This window comes from Microcaecilia unicolor, chromosome 13 (genome assembly GCF_901765095.1).
Source record: "Microcaecilia unicolor chromosome 13, aMicUni1.1, whole genome shotgun sequence".
Classification (NCBI taxonomy): Eukaryota; Metazoa; Chordata; class Amphibia; order Gymnophiona; family Siphonopidae; genus Microcaecilia; species Microcaecilia unicolor.
Genome location: NC_044043.1, coordinates 1,819,329 through 1,844,895, shown reverse-complemented (window position 1 = coordinate 1,844,895; position 25,567 = coordinate 1,819,329). Strand labels below are relative to the sequence as shown.

General features: G+C 42.3%; 1 protein-coding gene across 2 annotated transcripts in view; it reads left to right on the top strand.

The window, feature by feature from the left end:
- PIMREG (PICALM interacting mitotic regulator) overlaps nt 1-12,606 on the top strand; it is a 79,271-nt gene extending 66,665 nt beyond the window's left edge. The window contains exons 4-6 of one of the 2 annotated variants that reach the window (XM_030222574.1): nt 7,724-7,819; nt 9,490-9,535; nt 11,785-11,843. In XM_030222574.1, coding sequence (XP_030078434.1) covers nt 7,724-7,819; nt 9,490-9,520 — 127 coding nt within the window. In that variant the 3' untranslated portion in view covers nt 9,521-9,535; nt 11,785-11,843. Of the gene's footprint in view, nt 1-7,723; nt 7,820-9,489; nt 9,536-11,784 lie in introns of both variants that reach the window. The other variant, XM_030222572.1, reaches the window with a different exon arrangement.
- The last annotated feature ends 12,961 nt before the right edge of the window (nt 12,607-25,567 follow it).

Below are 25,567 nucleotides of genomic sequence, written 5' to 3'. Positions count from 1 at the left end.
TTGGTGTTGGATACGCAAGTGCCCTATACAGCAGAAGTACTGTTGCCCTCCAGGAAACAGCAAATTAAGGGCATCTTTTACCAAGCTGCGGCAAAATGGGGACTGCGCTGAAATCGGTATATTTTTTACTTACGCTGAGGCCCCCTTTTACCGCAGCGGGTAAAAGGTAAGCCTTTCTTAAAAAAAAAAAAAAAAAAATAGCTCTGCGGCCATTTTGGGGAGGAGCCTTTACTGACACCCATTGAAGTGGCAGTAAAGGCTCCCGTGCTAACCCGGCAGTAACCGGGCAGCTCATGGCATTGCCCAATTACTGCTGGGTACATACCAGTGCTACAAAAATATATTTTTGTAACACCGGATATGACTGTGCGCTGGAGGTGGGAAGTACTGCTGGGCTGTTGTGGTATTAAACCACTTGAAGGCTTTGCTGTGGCAGCCTCATAGGAGCCATTCTACCAGGCTTTGGAGAGGGTGTCCTTAGGTGCCAGTGGTAGTGGCTCACCAGTAGCATATATGGGTTTGCTGCACAGGGCCATTATTTCAGAGAAAGCATTACCAGGTAAAGGTCACCCATATGCCTCTAATTAGAGCTCTGTTGGAAGAGGAAAAAAAATGCCCCTTCTGAGTGGGCAATAGCTGATGAGGCATTCATGTATATGGTAACAACAGAAAAGTTACGGGAACACTTGAACACGCAGTGTGTGGGCGAGATAGTGAATTGAATACCGCCCTGTCAGACCTTGCTAGGGTACAGAAGGAGAGCGGGACTCTCCAAGCAAACCTGCAAGCTACTGAGGAAAATCAGGAATTATCATATGGGGTGATTCAGGGACAGACACGTAAAAGACAAGCTGTTTCTGTAGAGACTGCACGACTCTCTCCAGTTTACAATAACTTAAAGGAGGAACATAAGTCGGCGCTCCAGCGGGCACAGTCATTCGAATAACAGAACATTCAGTTGTGTCTGCAGCATGGAAACGGGTTCACGCTCTTTATCTGCCAGATAGGTTTTCATAGCTTGGAAGGAAAGAATGCTACTCGTCAGCAGGTTAGGGTGCTTAATGAGACCATGGACAGTAAAGAGAGAGAACTTAAAGGCCATGATGAGGTACAGAGGTGTTATCTGTTTGATATTCAAAATAGAGTGTTGGCCCTGGAGCAACACCAAGTAGGCCAGGTAAAAGGAAGCTATCCCAATGTGCAAGGAGATATGGGAGCAGTACCTCTTGTTACAGGGGAAAAGGAGGAGAGAACTTGAGCAGGTGAAAATTGAACAGGACTCAGCTGTATGCTCACATGTGAACACAGCTGAAGAAGCAGTGAAAAGACGCCTTGACTATTTACAAAAATAGGTCAAAGATGTGGGCAATCAAAGTTTAAATATCAAAGCTAGTCGACTAAAGTGCAGCTGGATATAGATGATCTGATGAAATGGACGGAATGGGCAGAGCCAGACCTCAAGGCCTTAGCAGATAAGGTGGTCATGCTTGAGAGTCAAGATACCCAGCCCCGGCAGGAAGGAGTTTGGGAAGCAGCTATTCCGGAAAAACGTAACCTTAGCCTGGAGACGTTTTTCTGACCAGGAGTTGGAGTATGACTCGTACACTGATGGGGACAGTGAAGAGAGTTCCAAGGAGGAACCCACTGGTCACTTGAAAAAGGATCCGACACAGCCCATGCTGGCAGTACCCCTGTGAGATGGCTGGAGGATAGCATTGGTCATAGAACACCTCATACCTGACCTCGTACCCGCACACAGACTCCTGATCATAAGAGCCACTCCTTCATTCTCTGGTCCTCATTATGAGAGCCACTCCTTCATTCTGTGGTCCCGGTCATCATCAAAGGAGGCTGAGCCTATAAGCCATAGCAAAAGAATGATAGAACTTAGGAACACGGCAACCCATTTTAGTAGAGGTGGGATAGTCTCCATAAAGGATCATTTGTGCCAATTCCATGATGCACTGGTTGTCCTAAGGATAAGAAGGGAGCAGGACTTAATCACCCTATTGCCATGGACATTCTCGGATTCATGCTGACAGGTCGTAGCCTCCATATCATCCTAAGAGAAGGCAAATTTGGCTGCATTCAAACAAGCACTGATTAAGCATTATGGGTTATACTAAGACCCATTTAAGGCGTACAAAATGAAATGTGGCTATGCTTTGCTTTTGAGTTGACAGACTGAGTTCATTCCTCAGGAGATGGAGGATGCAGAGTTCAAGGCCTTATTCTTGAGAACCTTGACCCGGATATTAAAAAAAAAATAAATCTATCTGGCAGATAAAGAACATTAACCCATCTCCACCTTGGTGAGGCGTGTCAAAGTTATATGAGACTAAAGCTTGGTGGCGTGGCAGGTGGAAGGACCAGTGGAAGATGGATTGTAAGCTCTGTATAAAATGCCTTGTCATTGGAAGTGGAGGGAGGTCTTCTGCCAGGTCACGTGCTAGCAAAGCCTACCAGTCGACCACAACTATTCGGCCTGTTAAGACTGGTGAATTGACCAAACTGGTCTGGAAGAAGGGACCTTCTCAGGACTCTTGCACGTAGCAAGCCCCCTGCTAGCAAAGCCTACCAGTCGACCACAACCAGTCGGCCCATTAAGGCTAAGGAGTCAGCCAAACTGGCCTGGAAGAAATTCCAGCACTGAATACCAGAAGTGGATGGATAGTCTGGAAGCCAACATGCAACTAGTGTTCCGTCTGTTGGAGTAGAGGGACGCAATACCAAGTCAGCATCCTAAAGGGAGGCGTTGGAGGTCCCCTAAGAGAACAGAATCTGGAATCCCTAGCTTTACTCAGCCTGAAGCGAAAACGGATTCTCCTGTAGGAGAACCAAACCATTGACATGCTAGTGCCCTTGGACCATCGACTGCTGTTATCCCTGGACAGGTAACAAGCTCACCTATTGCTTATATAGGCTCAGCCGATACAAATGCTAATGATATACCCCGCGAGAACTTGGCTACAGCTAGAGTCCCTTTACACAGCCACCGATATTTCCTAGGTAATCTCCAGCCAAAGGGTCAGTGATGTACCCTTCATCCTGGTTCAGGAAATTTTGGTGTGAGGGGTTGATAGATACGGCATCGGAAGTCACTTTGACAAAAGACCTCTTTAAACTAGTGCTGTCTGATTTTAGACAAAAATATTTTGTTTCGATTCGCTCATATGAATTGGTTTTTCGATTCGATTTGATTCAGCTTAACTGAAATATAGGGGCCCATAGCCTCAGCCCTATGCTAATATTAGAACAAGCAGAGTAACACAAACAGGCAGCAGCAATTGAACATTTTAAACATTCAAGGAAAGCATTTGCGATGACGAGTTACACTGCACCAGCCCCTACTTCTCTAAAATATCTACACTATCTCCACAATTATTGTTCGTTATTAAAATTTAAGTGCAAAGCATACCCACCACCACCAAAAAGGGCCCTGAATGAATAAGTAGGACATGATATCAAATTCAAATATGTTTTCATAAAACAGTGATCCTAAAGCTAACATATTGCCAGAACCAAAAACACCATGCAGTCCAGCTCAGTTCCTTGATCCTGTGGCACAGAGGGCCAGAATGTCACCAATCTTAGGACGAAGAAGAACTTTAAAAATATTCCTGCCGTGAAGTTTCTTCCTTCCCCCAAAAACCAGACAAAGAAGAGCTGAACGACATTTATTTTCTTTAAAAAATCATTAATACAGAACCACAGCAAAAAAGCATGTAAGGACTGGATAAGGGAATTAAAACAAATTTAAAGCAAATGTCCTTAATATGTAATACTTGGTAGCAATAATGAAACAGTAGCAAGTAGGCTGAGACAACAGATTTATCTTCCACTGAACATAATTAACTTTTTATGAACTTGGGGGCTAACAATGTGCTGAACTGGACAATGTTGGCACATTTAGACTGACTCTGGACAGAACTGCTGCATGAAGGAAGCCCTTCCCTCATTATTCCATCAACAGCTGTCTGTGAAATAGTAGTAATAAAAAAAGGCAAGTGCATTTTTCTAATATACCACTGCATTCCACAAAACAAAAGGAGCAAGTTCCCAGATGCCATCTTTTTCTTTAATGTAGGCCATTGGTTTTCTTATATTTTGTCCTTGTGATGACTTATACTGTGCCAAAACTGGAAATACAATGAGACAGAATAATAGAATTCAGTAACATCCAACATTTATTAATTAACATTATAATTGTGTTTGTATTTGGGTAATAACTGAAAAAATGCTGTTATCAAATATATTTACATTTACCAGCACCCTCTGCCACCTGTTGATCAACCAGTTTCCTATCCAGTTCACCACTTTTGGTCCTAAGTTCAGCCCTGTCAGCTTATTCATCTTCTGTGGGGGACTGTATCAAAGGCTCTGCTGAAATCCCAAGTAGATTACATCTAGCACACGTCCTTCATCCAGTTATTTGGTCACTCAGTCAAAGAAGTCAATATGATTCATTTGGCAGGATTTTCCTTTGGTAAAGCCATGTTGCCTCAGGCCCTGTAACCCGTTGGCTTCTAGAAAATTAACTATCCGTTCTTTCATCTGTGACTCCATTATAGTGTGCATGCTGTTTTTTGAAAAGTGCACAGTATTGTTAGAAAACCTAAAAACACAAAATGTCATGTATTTTTCTGCTCATTTTTGGTTTAATGATGTGTAACAAGAAATGTTGACATTTCCTATGTCTTTGTGAAAGACAGTCCATCCCCACCATAGAAGGAAACAGTCACAAATATTTTGGTTTCAAGAGTTTTGAAGAGGATATGACCTATGAGACCTATTCTTAAAAAAAACTAGGCTACATGGGATCTTTACTGTGGTTCTAATTGAGGTCATGAAAGGACTTATAGATCTCAAATTTGGAAATTACATCAGCCAGAAGAGTTGATGAGCTCCATTGCTGCAATTCTTTTATGGTAGGGTAGTACTTCTAACACACTCAAATTTTCTGCCAAAATGTGGTTTGTGTTATATCAACAATGCCATAGTGTGTTTCCCACTTTTATTTTCAAAGCTGCATGCTCAGGGTGAGCAGGCTTTGCATGTTTAAACTGTAAGAACTCTAATTTACTATATGAACGCAGGTGCTATGTGTTTTTTGACCCAGACAAAATGGGATTTGCAATAACAGAACTCTTATCAAACTGACTAGCAAACTGTATTTCTTATTCTTATGCCTATTAAAGGTAAGAAGTCGAAATAAAACAAAACATAGAAAAGAAAATAAGATGATACCTTTTTTTATTGGAGTAACAATACATTTTTTGATTAGCTTTCGAAGGTAACCCTTCTTTAGATCGGAAATAAGCAAATATTGACAACTATCAGTATATATAAGTGAAACACAAAAGCATTCCAATGACAGTCTCACAGGAAGGGGGGTGGGGTGGGTAGATAAGAGGGTGTCAGAGCAGTAGTATTTTATGTTTTATAAAAGGCCAGATCTTAAGTCCTATCTGGTGGGTGTCAGAATATTTCATCATTTTGACTTGTCTTAACATTCCTGGGTTGTCTTAAAGTTCCTTTTTAATATTCTCACCATAAAATCATTGATGCAGTGTTCTGGTTTTGTGAAGTGCTATCCTACAGAGGTGACATCCTGGTTGGCATTGGCATTTTTCATATGATGTCTATGTAGATTAAATCTTGTCTTTAGCATCTGCCTTGTTTCTCCAATATAGCACCCTTCATACTTTGCACATAAGCACCGCCACAAGGGTCCATCAATCCCAGCATCCTGTCTCCGACAGCGGCCAATCCAGGCTTCAAGAACCCGGCAACCCCCCCCCCCCCCCCCACCCCCCACCACCACCCAAGAAAAAAAAATGAATAAAGTTCAATGGACTTTTTCCCTCCGGAATTTGTCCAAACCCCCTTTGAATTCTGTAAGGCCAGCTGCTAATATACCACATTAGAATTCGAGACTCTAAAGGTGCATGAAATGAGTTGTGGCAACGTTGGTGCCCCATCCTCCACTCAGTTTGAATTGAAGAAAAATGTGAAGCTGCAACTTGGATTATCAGTTCACACCTTTACCTCTTACTAATATGTGGACAATCGATTCTGCAAGGCATTTTGAATTCAGAATCTACTTTCCCCTCATTAATCTCTTCTGGATAGCCTAACCAAATTTTAAACACTTGACTTTGGGATTCCACACTTGTGTGGCCGAATTGTCTTATTTGTCAACCGGGAAGGTGAAGTTTACTTGTAATGGGGATTCTCTGTAGGTGGGATAAACATACACTATATGATGGGGAGTGGGAAATGGACCAATGACTCCAGGGAAACAGGACTATGGTGATAAAAGAAACAACTTTATTCACAGACTAGACACAGTACTGTAACAATATAATTCGGGTAATGTAGCGTCACTCTCTGGTGTACAAAAAAGACAAACACCAGAGAGTGACGCTACATTACCCGAATTATATTGTTATAGTCTTTATCAAGACTCCTGAGGCAGGCCTGTGGCCTTAACACAGTACTGTGTCGAGTCTGTGAATAAAGTTGTTTCTTTTATCACCATAGTTCTGTTTCCCTGGAGTCATTGGTCCACTTCCCACTCCCTATCATATAGTTTTGTTTTTCGTGGGAGTCTGTGTTCATCCACCTAGTGGATTGCCTCCTACTGTACCTTTTGTGGGATAAACATACATCCACCCACATTTCTGAGGAGTTAAACTCTGAAGAGGTCTTGTGATGTAATAGCTGCACAGGAAGTTCATGCATACTGACATTTTGCTTCTGTAGAACTCGGGTGTTGCTTCCTCTATCAGTTTTCTCCGTAGAACCCCAGCAAATCTGGTCCTTTACAATGTGGTCCAGTCTTTGGTTTAGAAAGCGTAACAGTCTCTTCTAGGGAACCACTTCTCAATAAACTTGCATTTCCAGTGCTGCCCCCCTCCCCCCATTGCAAAGTAGCAAATTAGGTTTTCTTTTCAAATCAGGTAGACTTTAACCTGCTGTGGTTCCAGGCTTTTCCATCAGCCTGCAGCTTGTAACAAGGTCCAAATAAACAACAATAATTGTCCTCCTCTGTCACAGCTAGGTTGACTTTTTAGCCTGTGTGAGTCCAAGCTTTTCTAGCACTTTTTCCTTATGAGAATACCCAGTCACCCACCTCCATCTGGCAGGGTCCTACCTGGACTGCTCCCTTCAGTGCCTGCTGGGCTTGCTGTTAGAAATAACACTCCTCGGTCCACTTTCCCTTTGGAATCACAAGCCTGCCTTCGTGTTCTGCAAGCAGGGTTTTGGAGAATCAGCCTTCCCTATTGAGGTCCCCCCAGAGCCCCTTTTCATCCTGGCACTTGAAGTCAAGTTCCTCAACAGTTCATTAGCTCCCAGCATATCTGAGCTTTTCATCTGCTTTGTGGGGGATTGCTTCCTGCTTTCCTACTAGATCGAATGTAAATTCTATTCAGTTCTCAGTAAAACTTTTTTGGGTGTGTACAATTTATACTGCTGTCTACAGGAGCAGAAATTGTAAGCATTCTGGGAAAGAGGGTAACACTGTACCTGAATAAACTTGGTCTTGAGTTACCAATGAAATGGTATGAACTGAAGCCAAATAAACAATTTCACTGCCTCTAGACTGGCTAAACCTTTGCTAATAATTGTCCAGATTTATTTCTTGTCTGCTGAGGACGTGATAATTGTTCAGTAATTTGTGCTCTGCTTATTTTAACTTGTTTTTATCATCATTTTGCAGGCAGTTTGACGTAGACTTAGAGAGTGTCTCATTGGGCATCCACCAGCTGAAACGCCTCTCTCGAGTGTTTGATGATGCTATTCAAAGAAAAGAAAGGTAAGATGACATAGTTTTGAACATTAATTAAAAGAGCTAGTGCCCAGGTTGTGGATTCCACTAGCAACGTTCCATGTAGAAGTCAGCCCTTGTGGCCGCGCAGGCTTCTACGTCAGACTCACAGAAACAGAAGCCTGCGCAGCCTTCTACATGGAATGTTGCTAGTGGAATAGCAACATTCCATGTAGAATCTCCAATAGTAGCAACATTCCATGTAGAATCTCCAATAGTATCTATTTTATTTTTGTTACATTTGTACCCTGCGCTTTCCCACTCATGGCAGGCTCAATGCGGCTTACATGGGGCAATGGAGGGTTAAGTGACTTGCCCAGAGTCACAAGGAGCTGCCTGTGCCGGGAATCGAACTCAGTTCCTCAGTTCCCCAGGACCAAAGTCCACCACCCTGACCACTAGGCCACTCCTCCACTGTTGCTACTATTTGAGATTCTACATGGAATGTTGCTATTCCACTAGTAACATTCCATGTAGAAGTCGGCCCTTGCAGATCACCATTGTGGCTGTGCAGGCTTCTGCTTCTGTGAGTCTGACGTCCTGCACGTACGTGCAGGATGTCAGACTCACAGAAGCAGAAGCCTGCGCAGCCTTCTACATGGAATGTTGCTAGTGGAATAGCAACATTCCAAGTAGAATCTCCAATAGCAGCAACATTCCATGTAGAATCTCCAATAGTAGCAACGTTCCATGTAGAATCTCCAATAGTAGCAACGTTCCATGTAGAATCTCCAATAGTAGCAACGTTCCATGTAGAATCTCCAATAGTATCTATTTTATTTTTGTTACATTTGTACCCTGCGCTTTCCCACTCATGGCAGGCTCAATGCGGCTTACATGGGGCAATGGAGGGTTAAGTGACTTGCCCAGAGTCACAAGGAGCTGCCTGTGCCTGAAATGGGAATTGAACTCAGTTCCCCAGGACCAGAGTCCACCACCCTAACCACTAGGCCACTCCTCCACTGTTGCTACTATTTGAGATTCTACATGGAACGTTGCTATTCCACTAATCCATGTAGAAGTCGGCCCTTGCACATCACCAATGTGGCCGCGCAGGCTTCTACATGGAATGTTGCTAGTGGAATAGCAACATTCCAAGTAGAATCTCCAATAGCAGCAACATTCCATGTAGAATCTCCAATAGTAGCAACGTTCCATGTAGAATCTCCAATAGTAGCAACATTCCATGTAGAATCTCCAATAGTATCTCTTTTATTTTTGTTACATTTGTACCCTGCGCTTTCCTACTCATGGCAGGCTCAATGCGGCTTACATGGGGCAATGGAGGGTTAAGTGACTTGCCCAGAGTCACAAGGAGCTGCCTGTGCCTGAAGTGGGAATCGAATTCAGTTCCTCAGGACCAAAGTCCACCACCCTAACCACTAGGCCACTCCTCCAAAGCTGTTACATGTTAGCAGCTCTTCTATACTTGCATTCTATTTCTATTTCCTCTGGTGACTACCATCCTATTATTTGCCCCTAGAACTGCATTTTTGATTGGGGCAATAGTTTAACCCATGTTTTTTAAACATTATTGCGATTGAAATTGTCTCATTGGGTTCTATAATGCAGAATTTAAATCTGTTTTATTCAAACCACTACAAACCTCCTATTGTGACTGTTATTAAGTCTGATGTAATATTTTTCCATCTTATTAGCGACATGACCGTTTCTCTCATTTCTAACTGAAGATGATAAATCCAGGTAACAACATGATGTTCACCTTACTCTTTTACTTTTGTGTATTCTGGGAGGAGAAAAACGGCTTTGTATTTCAGATTTTGGGAAATAATGGAGACGAGAAATTTTTTCCTATTTCAAATTTTTTTACTCCACATAGTTTTTGGCCTATAAATTTTTTGTCTCATAGCAGGTATCTGCAGCATTAATTTTCTTATTGCAGCTGTTCAATTTTATCTTATTCTATAGGTGGCCCGGGGGGGGGGGGTTTCTTATAAAAGCTGAGAAGTATGGGGATGAGGTTGTTGAGGGCCACATGTTGGCTCACATTTGAAATACCCAAGGTGTATAAATTGATCATTTACATGCAGATAAATAATTCTCATGAGAATTTATTGCTGACCTACTGAAATCCAGATCTGAGTTTGACCCCCCCCCCTGAATTATGAGAACAAAAGTAGTAAATCTAAAACAAATCTGAGAAAATATTTCTTCACTCAACGTGTAATTAAACTCTGGAATTCGTTGCCAGAGAATGTAGTAAAAGCAGTTAGCTTAGCGGGGTTTAAAAAAAGGTTTGGCTAGTTTCCTAAAAGAAAAGTCCATAAGCCATTGTTAAGATGGACTTAAGGAAAATCCACTGCTTATTTCTAGGATAAGCAGCATAAAATGTATTGTACTGTTTTTGGATCTTGCCTGGTATTGTAACCTGGATTGGCCACTGTTAGAAACAGGATGCTGGGCTTGATGGACCTTTGGTCTGTCCCAGTATGGCAACACTTATGTACTTTTAGAAATAGTTGGATTTTTAATTAGCACTGGTACCAGCACTTCAATTAATAAAGAGACCCTAGTCAACTGTGAAATATAAATGGAGACATTTAACAATTAAAATGAATTTAAATTGTATTCAAGATACTTGATATACAAGCTGCAGAAAATGATACTTGGTGATAGGTTAGATTAATTTAAATCTTTACTACTATGTATTTTGGATATCAGTGAGAAATGTATATATGACAGCCTTGTTCGTATATTTTACCATACTCTTTTGTTAATAGCATTTAATTTTGAAATGCTATGCAAACGTTATGTTGCACTTAGATCATTTTGAGTGCTTTTTTTGTTTTTTAATTAGAAAACCAAAATCCCCCATGACTTTTAGAATAGCTGTTTTTCTTACTCCAGATCAGTTCTCTCACTAATGTTTGTTAATTTGCCTGTGTTTGCTTAATTCACACTAGCTAACTGTACCTAAATTACTCTGCATAACATTGTCCTCATAATATTGACATGTTTAAATGGAAACATGTATGCAGGTGTGTTTGTGTATATGTATACACACACACACACACATGTATATATAATCTTGTATATGGTTCAGGTGTGTTTAATGTCTTTAGTCTGCTTTCTTATAATGCTTCTGTGTGCATATGTTGTTTAAGAGAATTGAGAGTATCAAAGCCTTTCAGTGGAAGGATACAGAACCTGAAAAATAAATACCCACATAGATAAGATCTAAGCATAATATCTGAAGTGGGGGAAGGGGACACTCTAGAAATATCAATATAGCTGACAGGCTTCTTCCACAAATTAACATTTTTTTAAATTAAAAAGAGGCTTATGGATAATAGACCATTGAGGGAGGGGAGCAGGCAGGCTCAAAGGACATATGAAGAAATCTGGCATGGGACAAATGCAGAGGGTTATAATAATGGTATGTAAAAGTGAAGACTGAAAATAATTTAGGGCCTGAGCTGGCACAGTAAGTAAGGGATAACTGCTCAAATCTAGTGGGCCAAGAAGCCCTTAGCTACCATGAAGAACTATTAGTGTGGGTGGAACCAGGACTAGAAGATTTTATAAATTGACTCTTCATTGCATTTAAATAGATTATCTGTGACCAGGTTAAAATTTCTATGATTAAAACACTTTGAGATAAGACAGACATGTTTTTAGAAGCAGAAGGTTCACCTAGTTTTTTGCTGGTTCCTATTATCGTGTGTGTTAAGGCCAGTAACTGCAATAGATTTCTGGCTCTTAAGTTGCAATACAGTTTGACCTTTGCTGGTGCATGCTGAATAATAATAATATACCTTTGATGCAGATGTACATAAGCTTAAGATCTGTGATTGGATTCTATATTTTCTACTCTATTTTGCATGCATGTGGCTGCAGCCCTTGCCATTCTATCCTGCACAGTCGAGCCACTTTGGATCACTGTCCTGACCACTGGTTCTTGAGAATAATGGCTTTTTGTGTTTTCTTTTCAGAGATGAAGCTATATTAAATTACCATCATGTGATGGTACACCATTTGCATCTCACACAACGCACTCAAAGATTCTTCAAGCCTTCTTTACGAAGGAATACAAGACGTCTTCGGTCAATGGACCAAAATGGCTTTAAACAGTATTAACACAGTTGCTAGCAAAGTATGACCTTTTTTCCCATATGCATTTGAACTTTGGAACTTCTTCCCGTTCAGTCATAATGATGCTTCCGTGGAAAAAAAGGTGCCTGCTCTATTCTTTCAAAGACTTTTAACAAATTGAATAAGCTCTAAACATATGGATACTCTTGTACAATGCTGCATGGTCTGCAAGTTCAGGGTTTGTTTTTTTTTTTGTTTTTTTAATTTAAACAACTATACCTTGGTTGTATTTAGTAGTGTTTATACCAGGCCTGAGCTTCGTTTCTTTGGGGAGGGGGAGAATTAAAAGAGAGAAGGTGGGAGAGGTCTCAGTCTCAGGGTAGTTTACAAAAACTGTGGGGTTTTTTTTTTTTATTACCAAGATCCCATTTGACCATTTTAGTGTGTAGAAAATGTTTCATATCCGTTTTTATCTGACTGTAACATACATTCCTTATTGTCCATACCAGACCTGCTCTATCTGGTTATGTCCATCTACCAGTGGGTGGATACTGAGAATTAAAAGTAGTTCCTTGTGAGTCTCCCCTTAAGGGTATTGTGCAGCCATGGAATGTTCAGTATATTCTCTGTCTCCAAGCAGATGGTAGATGGCCGGTGCAGCTCCGTTTTGGTGCTTCTCAACAAACAAAACAGCGAAGATGACTAGAAAAACGTCAAATGAAAAAATAGTGAAAAAGTGATGATAAGAATCTTCAAATTTGTATATAAAAAAAGTGACTCTTTGGTTGTAAGAATTAAAAAACAAACATTAATAATCAATGAATAGCATTTATCCTTGGTGCTTCTCAGCCAGTTCCTGACTTAGTGGTTTCTGGATGCCAGTGGAGCAGGGGGTTTCTAAGGATGGAAGTTGGCACCTCGTTTGGTTTACCCTCCAGGTTTACAGGAGCTAGGGTGACAGTTGTGCTGAGCTCCCTCCTCCCCCCCCCCCTTCTCCAAACTATGCTTTTATGGGGCTCATATTTTTAGCTGTGCTGGAGCCTAAGGGAGTTCTTCTTGGTGAGGTAAAGCTTCTGGCATCATTCGTGGTAAGAATTCTGGTGGCTCCTTCTAATTATTCTTTTGAGCTGCTTCCTGACTGGAGTTTCTGTCTCAGAAGGGCAGAAAAATTGTATGCTTTCAGTCCTAAATTTAAACTCACCCTAATTGCTCCTAATCCAATAGGATAATGATGAGATAAAGAACTACTGTATTTCTTTTAATAATATATAGCCTCATACGTATGAGGCTATATATTATTAAAAGAAATACAGTAGTTCTTTATCTCATCATTATCCTATTGGATTAGGAGCAATTAGGGTGAGTTTAAATTTTTGATTGAATATTGCTCTATGCAGTTTTGAATTGGTTTGCAAATGCTTTCAGTCCTGAAATCCCAACTTTGTACGTATTTCTTTCTCTGAGGAATTACTGCAGAATAAACATTTAAGTGAATTTGCCTTGTTAGGTATTTCACTGAAGTTTTTCTAATGTTTCTCCTCATTGTCATTTTCAGCTCTGTTTTCCTGCACAGAGAATCTCATTTTCAGCAAGTTTCTTCAGAGCTGCTTCTACGTTGTGCTTGTATTTCTTTTTATTAGTTACTCAGTAGCTTCTCAGCACCTTTGACGGCATGCCTTTTTCTTTCATATGATGGCCGTGATATAACTGCTGATCAGTCTGGCTGTGATTTTCCTATATAGATCTCCTCTTAGAACCCAGCATGTCTGCTCTGTATAAGTTAAACCTTAGCTGCCTTTCAGTCACAGCATTTATTTCTATTTCTGGCTATTTTGTGGAGCTCCTCTGCTCATCAGAGTTGGGAGGAGAAATTAAAAAAAAAAATTGAGGACAAGCGGGCATAATATTCTCACATGTGGGTGACGTCATCCACAGAGCCTAGTGCTGACACTGTCATTTTAAATCCATGAGACAGTGCCCCCACTGTGCCTGCCTTCCCACCCGACGACGCTAGTGTGTGGAACCAGCAGTCCGTTGTTTTCCGCAGAGCAGAGAAGTTGGTTTTCTAATCTTTTCTCAGGACGTCACACGTTTGCCTTTTGGTGCCTTTCCTTTTGGGGGCTTTTTTCCTTCATATTTTTCTTTCTGGGTTACATTTGTTCTATGTATTCATTTTTTCAGGTTCTTTTTAGTTTTTCAGCCTTTTGGGGCCTTTCAGCCCTTCCTTTGCCTGGGAAGAATTGACCATTTTCGAATATGCAACTACTTGATCTCCCCAGGCCATAGAGTCTTTTGACCTTGCCTCAGAACAAGGTCTTACCATTTGACTTGGCTTGGCTTCAACTTCTTGAGTCTTCACCAAGTTTCTGATGGTGGTAGCTGCAACTCTTTGCAGTTCTCTTCCCCTACTTAGACGACTGGTTAATCAAGGTAGCCTCCCAGGAGTCGGCATACACCTCCATAAGGCTCCTAGAACTTCTTGGGTTTGTGGTCAATTACCCCAAATCACATCTTCAACTAGTTCAGACCTTAAGAGTTCATAGGAGGCTCTCCTCGATACTACTCAGAGCCAAGCCTTCCTTCCTCAACCAATACTGAATCTCTCCACCCAAGTATCTGCTCGTCAGATGTTCTGCCTACTCAGTCATGTGGTTTCAACAGTTCATGTAATACCATTGGCTCGACTCCACTTCCGAATTCCTCAGGGATGCTTTCCTCTCAATATATTCCAAGCCTGATAACTCAGCTGCTTTCTGAAGCCTTATAGCTACAGTGACCAGCCCCTTTTAGGTGGCTACATCACTTGGATATTGTTTTTCTGTGCCACTTATCTCAAGCACTGTTGTGTGTACAATGTTCTGTTGTATGCCACTACCAGACTAGTAGATTATGTGGTTGTAGCAACTGCAGCAACCACTTCTAAAGCGCAGCTTAGCAAATCCTACACCTACATTTTTGCGTATGTTTCTCCTTCAAAGTGCTCCTATTTGGTTTTCTATGCCTCCCACATCTGAAAGGCATCTGTATGGCATTGCTTCAACAGCTATCCACTATCTGGCACAAGTCCACAGTGCACCACAATGGCAGTTTCTTGGTTCATTTTCAGTGGACTCCTTCATGGCCAGCTGCATTCTACAGCTTCAGCTGTAGCCTATTACATATCACAACATCATGTGCTGTTTTTTCACCGGCCTCCTATATAGTACAGCTTATTGCTATCAAACTTTGTCTTAGGCTCAGCAACAGCAAGCTGTAGGGATCTCCTTTAATACACAGCTCTAGCCGTGGCCACTAGTATGGCTCGGCTCCAGCAACAAGCAGTTCAGTTTGGCGACAGTGATGACTACTTGTATGCCACAGTTGAATGGCTTGGTTGTTCGACTGTTGCAGTGATCAGTTCTGTGGCAACGCCTAGCTCTTGGCACAACTGCAGTAACACCATTTATTTCTATCAGCTACAGTTGGGGCCAGCCTTGGGCTTAGCTATAGTTCTAGCCTGTTCTATGCTGTGCAGTTGCAGTGGTAGCCAGCTCTTTTGCATCTACAATTGCGTTCTGCTTTGTGGCACCACTATGGCAGTCTTGGGCTTTGTTGCAGCTTCTGCAGCATCTGTGGTTCTCTTATGGCTGCCATGGCACTCAGGAGGCTCAATTGCTGTAGTCCCCAGTTGTTTAACATGATTGGGGCAATCAGTGATGTAAATGATATCAACAATCTCCAGTACATCTTCTTTCGGCAATAGGCACCATGACTCAGTAGCACCTGTCAACTGTTCTGTGGCTTAGTTGCAGCCTATGTCTGTATGCTACAGTTCTAGCTCCCAGAGCTATAGCACAACTGAGTTGGAAAGTGGTAGAATGTGTCTATGCTAGCCAGCTATTGGGTTCAGTTGCAGTGGCACTGCAACTCAGTGATACTTTTCGGCATGTTGACTCAACTACTATAGTTGCCTACTTGATGCACCTACTCTGGCCATCTGTGTGCCATGGCTCCTCAGATCTGCCATGGAGCCATCTTGCCACCTTTTGGGTTTCCTGGGGATCTGCTGAGCATGGACTTTTTAGGTTACTGGTCAAGTGTTTTATTTTTCCTCTTTCTACTGGAGTTTGAGGGTTGAGTTTTTTCTTGATTCATTAGCCATATGTTTCATCTGGTGTTGCATGGGTCTAGATGGATACTTCTGGACAAAGCATTCCTTTTTCCCTGTATGACTGTAGAGTGGTTGGCAAGGCAATTTAGCATATGCATTCATTTCTGCTTCTCCTTTGATTTTGGGAAGTACTTGGACTCCCCGGGAGGCTACCTTAATTAACCAGTCGTCTAGGTAGGGGAAGACCTGCAAAGAGTTGCAGCAACCACCATCAGAAACTTGATGAAGACTCAAGCTTGCTTCCTTCTCTAAGCTGCTCCTGAGGCTACCATTAGCTTAGTGTTAGCAGCCAGTTAGACACCACTGCTTCGGGAGTCAGCTTGATGGCATAGCTTCAGCACCAGTCAATAGGGTCCTTTTTTAGAGCGGTTTTGTATAAGATACAGGTTGTCCATGTCAGTAATAATTGCTCTACTTTTCTATTGCTCATTGATGCTTCAAAAGCTTCTTTCTGCAGCTTTGACAGCTGTCTAGCATGCACATTTACTTCGATTACCAATATTCTACGGTTTTTCCAAGCACCTGTATTCACTTATCCAGTTCAGCTGGATCTATCTTCTTCCACTGGCTGTTCTTGTATAGATACCTCTGTCGCTCAGTGGCATCTGCCACAGAGGTTGCTCAATCTTGCTTTTCTTAGAATCTGTGGTTATCCTGGTTTGTTAATTTATTATCTGGTTCTCCCTTATTGTTAGGAAAGTTTTTATTCCTTTTTACCTTCTGGGCACTGTGTTCCTGAATGGTTTGAATTGGGGCTTCTGTGTTAAATTTCTGTTCTTTGGGGTGCTAGGTATGCCTACACCTTGCATTCTTTCTAAAACATTCATTTGCCCTCTTTTAGATTGGGTGCTCCTTTTCTTTTGGAGTAAGATGGTCAGATTACTGTTTCCAGTTTGTCTTTTTAGTTCTGGACTCCGTTTCTGCTCTATTTCCTGCAGATTTAATAGGTCAAAGGGCAATTTCTTAGACTTAATTCTCTAGTCCCATCCTTTTAGGCATTGTTTTGTTACATCCCAGTAGTCTGGACTGGTCTGGTATGGATGATAAGGAACGATTATGTCGTCTGATAATATTCTTTCCTTTTTTCCAACCAGTTTAGAGACCAACCCTGTTGCTTAGTTGGTTTTCTTCCTATTTTCCTCCTTTCACAAACTTCGGGTCTCATCTTCACAACATTGTCAGCAGATGCTGTCTCGCACATCACCTGACTCGGTGAAATACCTGTATGTTAGTGGGCTCTCTGCCTTTTTTCTTAGTGAAATTATTGGTTGTGAGTATTATGGTTATGAATTTGTGTTGACCAACAAGTAGAATCATGAACAGCACTGCTTAGCTAGTCAAACTACTGAACATTCTATGGCTGCACAGTACCCTTAAGGGGTAACATAGTAACATAGTAGATGACGGCAGAAAAAGACCTGTACAGTCCATCTAGTCTGCCCAACAAGATAAATTTATATGTGCTACTTTTTGTGTATACCTTACCTTGATTTGTATCTGTCAATTTCAGGGCATAGACCGTATAAGTCTGCCCAGCACTATCCCCGCCTCCCACCACCCAATCTCGGCTAAGCTTCTGAGGATCCATTCCCTCGGAACAGGATTCCTTTATGTTTATCCCATGCATGTTTGAATTCCGTTACCGTTTTCCTCTCCACTGCCTCCCGCGGGAGAGCATTCCAAGCATCTACCACTCTCTCTGTGAAAAAATACTTCCTGATATTTTTCTTGAGTCTGCCCCCCTTCAATCTCATATCATGCCCTCTAGTTCTACCGCCTTCTCATCTCCGGAAAAGGTTCATTTGCGGATTAATACCTTTCAGATATTTGAACGTCTGTATCATATTACCCCTGTTTCTCCTTTCCTCCAGGGTATACAGGTTCAGGTCCGCAAGCCTCTCCTCATATGTCTTGTAACGCAAATCCCATACCATTCTCGTAGCTTTTCTTTGCACCGCTTCAATTCTTTTTACATCCTTAGCTAGATACGGTCTCCAGAATTGAACACAATACTGATCACTATCCTTTTCTCCTTTACACATGGAATTTCAATCCATAGGGATTCCAAGATGTGTTGTGTTTCCTGCAGAATTTTCAATCTATTTGATTCAAGGAGGAACTACTTTAATTCTCTGTCTTCTTCCATTGGTAGACGGACATAGCCCAATAGTCTGGACTTGACTGAAAGGGCTAAAGGAAAGAAAATTCAGGGAAGACCATTTTTGTAATTCCTCTGTTTCATAATAGCAAATTAATTTAGAGCATAAACACGCTTCTCCAAACTTAGTGATTAGTTAGTATATAATTAGAAGTTTGCTAGTAGGACTAGGGGAAATGACGGAGGAATAATGTTCACAACGGAACACCTATAAGCCAGAGCTAGGCCTTTTATCAGTACTGGAGCAGAGGATAGAAAAGTTATGGCATGTAATCTGGAAAAATGTGGTGAGCTTCGTATTTTGTTTTTCTTTAATGTAATTACCTGTATTTCTGAGCCTTGTATTCAAGGCTTAGAAATTCGTAAGGGTTACCTTTTCAGTTGGAACGTGAAATAATTAATAGTGAAATGATTTACCCAAGCCATGAGGAGAGTGAGTGGGAGAAGTGTGGGATTTGAACTTTGGCTTCCCTGGTGCTTGTCTGTTAGGCCATGCTATCATGTAGATATAATAGGAATTACCAGTGCAATTAGGATCTTAAGTACAGTGGTCCCTGACTACCCTTTTGTAGGGGGGCCACATATTTGGATTCTCATGGGTGAAAAAAAAATGTGTATTTGTTAGTTAACACATTTGTATCACACTTGGTTTTAATGTACAACATCATCTAAGTTCTGAGCCGAGAGGCTCCTTAATCTGCCCTCGCGGTCTGCTGCAAATCTCTGTGCAGGCCCATCGTAAATATTTATGGTGTTGGTGGTTGTTTTAGGCACAGTATTAGGGAAGGATCTGGATCTTACACTCTTTGTATAAAATCTTTGGGGCCCTTTTACTTAAAGGTGGTAGGGCTACTTCTTGGCAAAACAGCACCTGGGTTCCTGACAGTAGTTTTGTTTTTGCTGCGCACAGTTTCCCGGGCTAGAAAATAATTTTTTATGTTCTAGTGCAGGGGGTGGAGAGTAGACATGCCCAGGAATAATTGAGCAGGGCCGCACGGTGCCTAATTTAGCACCAGGTTAGCATGCGAGCCTTTACTGCCTGAGCCCTTACTAACTCCTATTTAGTAGGTGATTTTTTTATTTTTGGTTACATTTGTACCCCGCGCTTTCCCACTCATGGCAGGCTCAATGCGGCTTACATGGGGCAATGGAGGGTTAAGTGACTTGCCCAGAGTCACAAGGAGCTGTCTGTGCCTGAAGTGGGAATCAAACTCAATTCCTCAGTTCCCCAGGACCAGAGTCCACCACCCTAACCACTAGGCCACTCCTCCACTGTTGCTACTATTTGAGATTCTACATGGAATGTTGCTATTCCACTAGCAACATTCCATGTAGAAGTCGGCCCTTGCAGATCACCAATGTGGCCGCGCAGGCTTCTGCTTCTGTGAGTCTGACGTCCTGCACGTACGTGCAGGACGTCAGACTCACAGAAACAGAAGCCTGCGCAGCCTTCTACATGGAATGTTGCTAGTGGAATAGCAACATTCCATGTAGAATCTCCAATAGTAGCAACATTCCATGTAGAATCTCCAATGGTATCTATTTTATTTTTGTTACCCTGCGCTTTCCCACTCATGGCAGGCTCAATGCGGCTTACATGGGGCAATGGAGGGTTAAGTGACTTGCCCAGAGTCACAAGGAGCTGCCTGTGCCTGAAGTGGGAGTCGAAATCAGTCCACCACCCTAACCACTAGGCCACTCCTCCACTCTGATAAATAGCCATGTGCCAATTTTTTTCCATTTACGACTGCCATCTAAAAATAAATAGGGTTTTTAATTCCACATATCCATGCTACCGCAGGCCACTTCCTACCACTACTTAGTAACAGGATCCCTTTTAAGTTTAATGGAAAGTAGAACACTGCAATTAATACTTACCAAGATTGTTTTCCTAGCTACAAAATTAGATGTTTTTAGTAAAGTTCTGAAAGATTTGCAGCATGAGCCAAGGCCTTAATTTTTTGGTCTTGCATAGTTCTGCAATTTTTTTATATTTCAAAAGTAGTCAAACAGTTAATGCTGTATTAACAGAGTATGCCAGATTGTATGGTTCCGCAACTTATACATTATGCTGAAGGTTTCCATGTATACTTGGTGCCATCTTGTAGTTATTAAATATAACATCGTGTAACCTTTTAAAACCAAGGAAAAATGAATTCATTAAAATATTTGAATTGAAAATTATAACGTGTAGTAATTATAGAAGGCTGCTGAATGAAGTCTGCAAAACTCTAAACATGCAAAGGAAAACATGACCTTAAGTGAAGTCTCCCCTTCTCTGATGTAGGCCTTGGTTTCAATGCGATTTGTCTCAGTTGTTTCTAAGGAAGTGTTTTTTGTTTGTTTTTTTGTTCCATATAATTTGCTAGACAGATGGTACGGTGCTTTTCATTGGGGTTTATTTTTTTTTCTTTGTCTCAGATTGGTAGTTCATAAATTTTCAGCAGTGGTTATTAAATTAAAAGAAATACTTTTTAAATGATTTTCCCTTCTTCTCCAGGCAAAGTAGCTTGTTTTCTGGTTGTATGTCAAACAAGCTAACTATACGTGTATTAAGACCAAACCTAGGGCCTCTTTTACTAAACCTCACTAGCGATTCCTGACTGGCAAATGTGTGGACTGTGGCGCATTTGCTGCACCAAGAATTGCTAGCGCGGTTTAGTAAAAGAGGCCCATAGTGGTCATGTTCTTCAAAAGGTATATATTTTTAGCAACTAAATTAAAGATAATTAGGCTTAAGTATGCAGCAAAAATGGATGAAAACTGATACCTTTGTAATTTTGTACCTAAGCTGAATAATTTTATTTTATACTGTGTTAGTGTTACTTTTCCAAGGACAAGCAGGCCATTTTTTCACTGTTGGGTCGTCCGATGGAACCTGATTTGGATGCTGCCCAGGTCCACAGGTAAATTCATTGCTGCCAAAGAAAACAAATTATATCTCTATCATCAGCGATTTCTTAAAAGCTGCCTGTTGCAGTCAGAATTAGTCCTGGGTATTGATGGGACAGAGCCGGGAGCCCCTGAACCAGAAAAAAGGGGTATCACCCAGAGGGGACTTGAGGGTCCTTCAAACTGGAAAGAAAGCTATTCCCGAAACCAACCCTGAAACACTGAGATAAGAATAGAAAAATTCCCATCTGTTAGATGGAAGTAACAAAAAGTGCAAGCTGAAATATTTTTCCAAATTATTCAGTTAGTCCACCTTCAAAGTTTCTATAATGCTATATTGGCTTTATACTAGCAGGAGGAAAGAAAATTGAGAGATCAAGAGGCATTGAAGGGACCACAGAGAAAACCTAGCCATACACAGCACCTGGTGCCAAGCAGTAACTGTTATCCCTGGGCAATCCAAAACAGTCCAATTCAAAGTCTCTAGATTCCCATCCACCAACACTGGTACAGAATTAAATAACCAGTTCTCATAGCATTATAAGAAAGTGTTTATTGTATCAGCTCTGAGAGAAAGGGATTCAGCAATCAGATTTACAAAGCATTGTGCTGCACCTTAAGTACAACCCAGTGTAAGAAATACATGGCTTGTTGGTGCATATAGATAATACTGATTAGTAACATAACACTTGCTAATCTTGTTAACTGCTCCTCACTAATGAGTGATGCCCTTTAGAACTACCTATTTTTGCCAGAAGGTGCATAAAATGACACAGTCCAGACGTGTAGTTAGGAAAGAAAAAAAAAGCTGAAGACATTTTTTGATAAATTCTGATCTGTTTTTTTTTATTTTGTATTTCTTGCTGTTCTGAGCTTTCTTTGTTGTAAACCGCCTTGAACCTCATGCTGGGACTAGCGTGGTCTATAAATTTCAGATTAGATTAGAAAATCTGACATTGAAGGAAGTGAAACTAGGAAATCAAGTACGCTAGCGTTTAACTATAGAAAAGGTGATTACGACAAAATGAGAAAAATGGTGAAAAAAAGACTGAAAGGAGCAGCTCGCAGAGTAAAAAACTTGCATCAGGCGTGGATGCTGTTTAAAAACGCCATCCTGGAGGTTCAGGACAAATATATTCCACGTATTAGAAAAAAGGGAAAAAAGACTAAACGTCAGCCGGCGTGGCTAAACAGTAAGATAAAGGAAATCATTAGAGCCAAAAAACAATCCTTCAGAAAGTGGAGAAGAGAACCAACTGAAAGTAACAGGATAGATCATAAGGAATGCCAAGCCAAATGCAAAGCGGAGATAAGGAGGGCAAAAAAGGACTTTGAGAAGAAATTAGCGTTGGAAGCAAAAATACATAGTAAAAACTTTTTTAGATACATTAAAAGCAGGAAACCGGCCAAAGAGTCGGTTGGGCCGCTGGACGAAAATGGTGTTAAAGGGGCGATCAAGGAGGACAAAGCCGTAGCGGAGAAATTAAACGAATTCTTTGCTTCGGTCTTCACCGAGGAGGATTTGGGGGGGACACCGGTGCCGGAAAGAATATTTGAAGCGGGGGAATCGGAGAAACTAAACAAATTCTCTGTAACCTTGGAGGATGTAATGGGTCAGTTCAGCAAGCTGAAGAGTAGTAAATCACCGGGACCTGATGGTATTCATCCCAGAGTATTAATAGAACTAAAAAATGAACTTGCGGAGCTACTGTTAGAAATATGCAATCTGTCCCTAAAATCGAGTGTAATACCGGAAGACTGGAGGGTAGCCAATGTTACTCCGATTTTTAAGAAGGGTTCCAGAGGAGATCCGGGAAATTATAGACCGGTGAGTCTGACGTCGGTGCCGGGCAAGATGGTGGAGGCTATTATTAAGAATAAAATTGCAGAGCATATACAAAAACATGGACTGATGAGACAAAGTCAGCACGGATTTAGTGAAGGGAAGTCTTGCCTCACCAATCTAATGCATTTTTTTGAGGGGGTAAGCAAACATGTGGACAATGGGGAGCCGGTTGATATTGTATATCTGGATTTTCAGAAGGCGTTTGACAAAGTGCCGCACGAAAGACTCCTGAAGAAATTGCAGAGTCATGGAATCGGAGGTAGGGTATTATTATGGATTAAGAACTGGTTGAAAGATAGGAAGCAGAGAGTAGGATTGCGTGGCCAGTATTCTCAGTGGAGGAGGGTAGTTAGTGGGGTCCCGCAGGGGTCTGTGCTGGGTCCGTTGCTTTTTAATGTATTTATAAATGACCTAGAGATGGGAATAACTAGTGAGGTAATTAAATTCGCCGATGACACAAAATTATTCAGGGTCGTCAAGTCGCAGGAGGAATGTGAACGATTACAGGAGGACCTTGCGAGACTGGGAGAATGGGCGTGCAAGTGGCAGATGAAGTTCAATGTTGACAAGTGCAAAGTGATGCATGTGGGTAAGAGGAACCCGAATTATAGCTACGTCTTGCAAGGTTCCGCGTTAGGAGTTACGGATCAAGAAAGGGATCTGGGTGTCGTCGTCGATGATACGCTGAAACCTTCTGCTCAGTGTGCTGCTGCGGCTAGGAAAGCGAATAGAATGTTGGGTGTTATTAAGAAGGGTATGGAGTCCAGGTGTGCGGATGTTATAATGCCGTTGTATCGCTCCATGGTGCGACCGCACCTGGAGTATTGTGTTCAGTACTGGTCTCCGTATCTCAAAAAAGATATAGTAGAATTGGAAAAGGTACAGCGAAGGGCGACGAAAATGATAGTGGGGATGGGACGACTTTCCTATGAAGAGAGGCTGAGAAGGCTAGGGCTTTTCAGCTTGGAGAAGAGACGGCTGAGGGGAGATATGATAGAAGTGTATAAAATAATGAGTGGAATGGATCGGGTGGAGGTGAAGCGACTGTTCACGCTATCCAAAAATACTAGGACTAGAGGGCATGAGTTGAAGCTACAGTGTGGTAAATTTAAAACGAATCGGAGAAAATTTTTCTTCACCCAACGTGTAATTAGACTCTGGAATTCATTGCCGGAGAACGTGGTACGGGCGGTTAGCTTGACGGAGTTTAAAAAGGGGTTAGATAGATTCCTAAAGGACAAGTCCATAGACCGCTATTAAATGGACTGGAAAAATTCCTCATTTTAGGTACAACTTGTCTGGAATGTTTTTACGTTTGGGGAGCGTGCCAGGTGCCCTTGACCTGGATTGGCCACTGTCGGTGACAGGATGCTGGGCTAGATGGACCTTTGGTCTTTCCCAGTATGGCACTACTTATGTACTTATGTACTTAGGTAGCTTGAAGAGGTCAAATCTGGCTTCTCACTTTATCACACACTTTTGAGGAAAACACATTCTGCCCAAAACCAGTTTGTAACTGTATGATAGAGCTATATGGACCAGGTATTTTACATGAGACACATCCCCGTTACAGTAGAAATCTGCACCCTTTAAATTTGTTTGCCAACTGCCCGAGAATCCAGGCTCCCCACTCCCCTCCAACATAGTGCAGCTTCTCTCTCTCCATTCCCAGCCCAGCGCACCCTCCCCCTGCATTCTCGGCCCTTCACAGAGTCTCCCAGGTGTCCTCCACACTGTCGGGCATCTTTCCTCCCACTCCTGACCCTGCCCACTTGCTCTCTCTAACCTGTCCTGAAGTCTTCACCTCATCAGCAACCTTACTTACTGGCTGCCTTCAGCATACACAGGGTCTTTCCTCTCTGACCCTTCCCACCTCTTTTGATGGAATTATGTCTTCAGAAGAGATAGTATGGATCAGAGGGGAAAGGCCTAGTGCATGCCAGAGACAGCCAATGAGTAAGACCGCCGCAGCGAAGATTTCAGGACAGGTTAGAGAGAGAGCAAAAGGGCAGGGCTGGGAGTGAGGGAAAAGATCTTGACCATGGGGGGAGGGAGGGGCCAGGAATGGAGGGAGAAAGTGCAGCGCCAGGATTGGAGAGCTGCCAGAAAATCCATAAATCCAGACTGACCTGACCCCTGAGCAGTCCGGATTTTTGGACTTCTACTGTATTTACATAACTTCTACATGGTCATTTAATTTCTGTGCAGACCCCCCTCCTTCTATGTGTACCACAGCCGCCAATGTGTATTGGGAAGCTCCGGTGACATGCTTCGTCCCAAAAAATCGAAGAAGCATCGTCACCGGTCCCCTTCCCGTGTCGGCACCGAGAGCTCTGGGTCGCCGAGGGAGTCGGCACCCAGTAGGCATCGGCACCGAGAGGACCGCTCGCCCTCTGTTCAAGAGGTGTCGGTGCGCTCCCCTTTGGACAGCCTCCACGCCCGGAACAGGTTCTGACATCGACTCCTGCATCGGCTTCCATGTCTTTTTCCACAGCCGCTCTGCACGAGAGCCTCCGGGCCGTTCTCCCAGAGATCCTGGGAGAGCTGTTGCGCCCTACTCCTCCGGTACCGGGGGTGCTTGCGCCACCGGTACCGTCGAGCGAGGCGCCGGCTGGCCCATTGCCCGGGGTGAGGTCT